Source organism: Nansenia antarctica (assembly GCF_963989245.1).
Source record: "Nansenia antarctica genome assembly, chromosome: 11".
Lineage (NCBI taxonomy): Eukaryota > Metazoa > Chordata > Actinopteri > Argentiniformes > Microstomatidae > Nansenia > Nansenia antarctica.
The window spans coordinates 5800477-5806988 of NC_137681.1; the positions used below are offsets into that span (position 1 = coordinate 5800477).

The following is a 6512-nucleotide window of genomic DNA, read 5'->3' on the forward strand; positions in this document are numbered from 1 at the left end:
TACATATAATTTCAATAAATATGTATGAAATGTAGTCTTTTGCATTATGATGGATGACTTTGGTCGCAACAATATATGCCGCATGAAAACATAAATTATAAAATGTATTTAAAAAAGAAAACATAACGTGTTGATCATGAATTTCTGATAATAAATTATTTTTTGGATGACAGTTGGAACTTATATATATTCATTCAACTACCAAGGGTCCACATGAAAACATACATTGTAAAATGTATTTAAAAAGAAAACATAAAGTATTGAATGAATTTATGATAATAAATTATTTTTGGATGATAGTTGGAACTTGTTCATTCAACAAGGGTCCGTTAAGGTGGGATGTTGCTCCTTCGTGCATATATACAGTTTCCTTTGGCTGGGTTAACGCCCTACTTCTAAGAGTATAGTAATGACTTTCCGGACAGGGGAAAAAAAACGGTTTGAGAGTTGACTGTATTTGGAGTTGTACCGGAGCGCCGACGCGCAGAGGGAGAGCGCAGAAGGGAGGGGTGCGTTTGAAGTTCTATCACAAACAGTTTGTTACCCGCGCCAAGATGGGTACTACTCTCATAACTCAAAGGATTACACTTTGGATATTTTATTTATTTTTAATTGGAGTAACCGGCGTCTGGGGTAAGTCTGTTGTTTTTGGGGTATTTTTTGCGGTGATGGTACGGATGTTGATGGCGCGTCAATCATCAGTTGTGCGCAACGGACTTAAATGCGTGAGGAGACTTTTAACTGACTGGTAACTGATCAGTACTGTGCATAAAAAGGGATTTAGTTACATGTATACTGGCAACAAGAAGTAGCCAATTTTTGAGACACAATTTATTTTATATTTATATATTTTATTATGTGTTATGGAAATGATGATCCACCCACAGATGGTTGAGACTGGCAAGAGAGACTATTATATAACCTTGAACTCCCTGAACAAGTGTCTCACTACAAACATTTTCAAAGGCTCTTGTCCTGAACCACTTCTGCCCTCCCGAGACCAGCCTGTCTCCCTGTTTCCCCTTATGACTCCTGACCACCTGATACATCTGGGGAATTACATGCTACGCCTGTAATGGACTATATAATATATGCAGTACCGGTCAAAAGTTTGGACACAGCTTCTCATTCATTCTCAATGTGAAGGTGTATATACAGTATATACATACAGTACAAAGTTTGGACACACTTCCCCATTCAACTGAATTATATTGATATATATATATATATATATATATTGATCATCTCAGTAGATACAAGCAGCGAAAAGTCCATCTGTCTCTGTCTCTGTCTCTGTCTCTGTCTTTCTCTCTGTCTCTCTCTCTCTCTCTCTCTCTCTCTCTCTCTCTCTCTCTGCGTGTCACCAAATGTACTTTCAATAACAATCTCAATCTGTGCAGACCAGAGGTTAATATGATGGCTGTGTGCCAGGAACGGCCAGTATTTATGAATGGGGCGTTTGCGGTAGCAACTATGTACACACAACTAATTGTCAATTTGTCAAGAGACGATCACCTCTTTTGTGAGGAAATGGTGAGTGAGGCTCCAATCTTCTGTTGGAGGTTGGGAGTGAGACTGTGCTGAGAATGACTCCCATGTGGCTCCAGGTTCTAACATCTGCACGTCCAGAGGGGCCAGCACGTGTAAGCAGTGTCTGGCACTGCATCCCAGCTGTGCTTGGTGCTTCCAGGAGGTATGCCTCTGTCTTTAACCTCTCATTTACACATGGAATTCTCATTGTCTGGTCTTTCCCTTTCCTAAAGGTCTTTCCTAAAGTTATTTCCTAAAGTCTTTCCTAAAGGTCTTTCTTAAAGGTGTTTCCTTAAGTCTTTCCTAAAGTTCTTTGCTTAAGTCTTTCCTAAAGGTATTTCCTAAAGGTCTTTCCGAAAGTCTTTCCTAAAGGTCTTTCCTAAAGGTCTTTCCTAAAGGTCTTTCCTAAAGTTCTTTCCTAAAGGTCTTTCCTAAAGGTCTTTCCTAAAGTTCTTTCCTAAAGTCTTTCCTAAAGGTCTTTCCTAAAGTCTTTCCTAAAGTCTTTCCTTAAGGTCTTTCCTAAAGTTCTTTCTTAAAGGTCTTTCCTAAAGTTCTTTCCTAAAATCTTTCCTTAAGTCTTTCCTAAAGTCTTTCCTAAAATCTTTCCTAAAGTCTTTCTTAAAGTTCTTTCTTAAAGGTCTTTCCTATAGGTCTTTCCTAAAATCTTTCCTAAAGTCTTTGCGTAGTTAGTCCACTTTGTGTACCCTCTCCCGAACTGTGTATTACATTATGTTCTTTCCTCAGCCCTAAACTGTGTAGTAAATGTGTGAACTTTTTCCTGAAAGCCCAAGTTCCTGTCCTATCAGTATAAACTGTTGTATAGGAGATATTAAACACCCATGAAACTTAAGAGAAAAGGGGTTAGCACAGTAGAGCAAGGAGCTGGCCATGCAGTACTGTAAACTACCGCACTGTGCAGGTTGTTGATGACCTGCCAATGTACCACAGGAAATGATTGGCAATTTGGCCAAGTTAGAACAATGTTTGAGTATGAGGCAATTCACAAGATATATGCAATCATCCAGGGTTAGGGTTAGGTATGTATGGCACAATTTGCTCAGTACATAAGTACACACATGTGTTTTGTAATTGATGGTGATAGGTGTGGATTCAACATTGGCAACTGCCTGGTATTTATAGTACCACTCCCCTCACCTCTCTCAGAACATGTTTGAGTTGTTTTCATGACTCTCTCTCACCCCCCACCTCATTGTGGCTCCTGGATTCAATCAAGATAGCCTCCCTCATACTCCCCCATACTTCCAAGAGCAATGTTCCAGAGAGTGGTGGTGAGGTAGGTTAGGGAGTGTTTATTTCGTTACCTGAAAGTGTTCACTTTTCTAACTGAAGTTGAGGTTATGGAGGAGTAGAGGGGAAGTGTTTGCACTGCAGTAAACGGTACGATAGGTGAACCCACACAGTGTGACCTGGCTGTCTGCCATCAGAACTTGAATACCGTATGTAAGCCATGAGGGGTCATTTGACCCCTGTGAGTAAAGAAAAATGTTATATCTTTGCACTCGATAACATTTCAGGGCCCTCCTATCATGACTTTTCCTAGATATGTGCGTTCCACCACCCAGTATCCTTACATTTTCAAAATCACATAATGATAAGCTAGTATAAAGCTATTTAGCAGTTTTTTCTGTGTGTAGGAAGCAGGCTAATTTACAAGCGGCCAACTAGTGGTCGTTGTGTGTAAATAGCAGCATGAGCATCGTAAAGAGGGTTAGGGCTCTTTTAGTAGGTAAAAAAGGCACGGCTGTTGTAGTGTTAATTATCCTGGGTTGTACCCCTCAGGACTTTGGTCAGGGGTTGGCTGGGACGTCCCGCTGCGACCTGAAGCGTAACCTGGTGTCTGCGGGCTGCGCCCCCGCCGCCCTGGAGTTCCCCGTCAGCCGGCTGCAGGTGAAGGAGGACCGTCCGCTCAGCGACAAGGCGGCCGGCGACACGGCCGACGCCACGCAGATCCAGCCTCAGAAACTCCACATCACCCTCAGACCAGGTGGGATTATAACACTGAGATTATCACCCTCAGACCAGGTGGGATTATCACACTGAGATTATCACCCTCAGACCAGGTGGGATTATAACACTGAGATTATCACCCTCAGATTATCACCCTCAGACCAGGTGGGATTATCACACTGAGATTATTACACTAAGATTATTGAGGTGAGGCAATTAACACTGCACAATGTTTGGTAAAGGTAAAGTAAAATTATTAAGATTATTACACAGACCAGGTGAGACTACTACACTTCATTTAGGGGAGAAAATCCTGTGTCCTCTTTTCACCCCGCTCAAAATGTAGGCTATAGCCTCCTCCCCACTGACCAATGAAGCACCCTGACACCCTTGTCCTCCCGTGTCCCCCCCTATCCCCCTTGTCCTCTCCGTGCCCCCCCAATAACCCCCGTGTCCCCCCCTCTCCCCCCCTATCCCCCTTGTCCCCTCCTCTCCCAGACGACGCCAAGCGTTTCACGGTGAAGGTGCGCCAGGTGGAGGACTACCCCGTGGACCTGTACTACCTGATGGACCTCAGCTTCTCCATGAACGACGACCTGTTCCGCCTGCGCACCCTGGGCAAGGGCCTGGCCGAGGCCATGGGCCGCACCACCAGCAACCTGCGCATGGGCTTCGGGGCCTTCGTCGACAAGCCCCTTTCGCCCTACATGTACATCTCGCCCCAGGAGGCCCTGGCGAACCCCTGCTACGGGTGAGTGAGGGCGGGTAGTGTTCGTACTGAGGCGCAAAACCCAGGTTCTTGGGACTTGGGACTGCTGTCGACACTCAAAACTCTATGTCCCTTATTACCAGTACTCAAGTTGTTAAAGAAAATCAGGGGGGGTGGTGGATTTTATCATATGGGGACATTTTTAGCATCCCCACAGTGTCAGTGACTTCAGTGTCAGTGACTTGGTAATGTCATTGCATGTATGCATGGCCCCCCCTCGCCCACAGTATTTTACTCAATATGCGCAAAACTAGATGTTGAAATAGCAGTAATACCACGTTCATTGATAAGATGACATAAGGGATGGAAAGGGGGGATATTTTTTTATTTTGAGCGTTTTTATTTCAACTCTAGTGCTGCTTATTCCCTTGTTCATTATCCACTTTCCTTCACCTGCAACTCTTGTACGCCTACGGTTCCTCCGCTTTTCTTCCCTTACAATTGTCCGTCGGCTTACCTGGTGAATAAGGATGAATGGACAGATAAGGAACTCAATAGTGCGCTTGTATTGATCCAGATTAAACTGCCAACTCATCCTTCAGAGTGGAGCGACTTCCTGCTTGCAAACGATCAACGATAACAGAATGGTTATGATTGGCATTTCCCGATTTCTGCTCATGGCTTGAGTCACACCGACGTGGAGAAGAGTCAGTGACGATTTTGTTGTTGTTATTGCGGATGTCTGTAATCAGAACGTCGCATGTTATCGTGTCACGGTGATGTCATGTTGCTGAGTTGACCTTTGAACCCCGTGTTGTGTAAAGGAAAGCCGTTGTTGAGTCACCGTGCTTGTTAAGGGCTCAGGGGAGCGTGCCCAGTGCTTATTCAGGAACTAGCAGTCAGACACAGGTAGTCTTTAGTTCCCAGCAGGGGTTTAAGGAGTGGCTCGTTGCTGACTTAGGCACTGTTGAGTTTGTTTTGCAGTGTTTTTTGCGGTCGGTCATTTTCTCTCTTTCATGCACGCACACACATTACATTTACATTTACATTTTTGGCATTTAGCAGACTTATTCCAAAGCGACTTACAACAAATACATTTGACTAAGTGAATCGTCTATCCACCAGTCTTTACACACGCATAGGGATGGGGAACACACGCTTAATACACGGGTGCATGATGTAGACACACACACACACACACACACACACACACATTCTGCCTCAATAAGATGACCAGTAATATTAGAGTAGGTCATTTGGTGGCCTGGGGTGGTCCAGTGGTCTAGCACCGTGGTCTTCAGTGCAGAATGTGTGTGTGTGTGTGTGTGTGTGTGTGTGTGTGTGTGTGTGTCTGCATGTATTAAGCGTGAATCTGACCAGTGGCGGACTCAGGCTGTTTGAAGGGCAGGGGCGAAAAGAAAAAAAGGGCACCTACTGCACAACATGGGACCCCATCAGTGCAAATGGTCAAGTTTAGAGCATTGGAAGGGCAGCCAATAGGGCACATCCTCTAATTTTGCCACTCAAAATGGCACTTTAGTGCAAAGTTTTTCAACTGTGGGGGCACATGGTCAAATTTAGACCATTGGAGGGGCACCAATAGGGCACGTCCTCTAATTTTCGCCACTCAAAAGGGCATTTTGACACTCAAAAGGGCACTTAAGACAGATGTTTTACAACCGTGGGGGCACCAGGAGGGGCGGTCGCCCCCCCTGCCCCCCCCCTGAGTCCGCCAGTGAATCTGACCCATGCCCTGCTGACATGCCCTCTCTCCCTTCTTCTCCTTACTTTCCTGGCTGTCTTCACTGTATCTGTCCAATACAATGAAAAATATGAGTGGGACTGCACCCCCCCCCCCCCAAAAAAAAAGTAGTTAATTTGGGCAAGATTTGGGAATTGTAGACAAGATATTGACTCATTGATTGATTGATTAATTGATTGATTGATTGATTGATTGATTGATTGATTGATTGCTGGTCAGGATCAACAACACCTGCCTGCCCCAGTTCGGCTACAAGCACGTGCTGTCCCTGACGGACGAGGTGGGCCGCTTCACTGAGGAGGTGAAGAAGCAGATTGTGTCCAGGAACAGAGACGCCCCGGAGGGCGGCTTCGACGCCATCATCCAGGCTGCCGTCTGCAATGTAGGGAACGCACCCAGGACCGTACCCACACTCTGGGCTAGCTTAGCTTAGGCTAGCTTAGATCACACACTCAGGGCTAGCATAGATCACACATATACACACTCATGTTACGAATGCGTACACCAGTTCAAAGTTGTATGTATTCAGGGGTGCAAACTTTT

The 6512-nt window shown here is 45.0% G+C and overlaps 1 protein-coding gene across 1 annotated transcript in view; it reads left to right on the forward strand.

The window, feature by feature from the left end:
- Nucleotides 1-554: 554 nt before the first annotated feature.
- Nucleotides 555-6512, forward strand: part of LOC308167500 (integrin beta-3-like) — a gene marked incomplete at both ends in the record, with an annotated part of 20827 nt that continues 14869 nt past the window's right edge. The window contains 5 exon segments of the mRNA XM_080541917.1: nucleotides 555-558; nucleotides 1608-1693; nucleotides 3331-3535; nucleotides 3997-4249; nucleotides 6189-6351. Coding sequence (XP_080398043.1) covers nucleotides 555-558; nucleotides 1608-1693; nucleotides 3331-3535; nucleotides 3997-4249; nucleotides 6189-6351 — 711 coding nt within the window.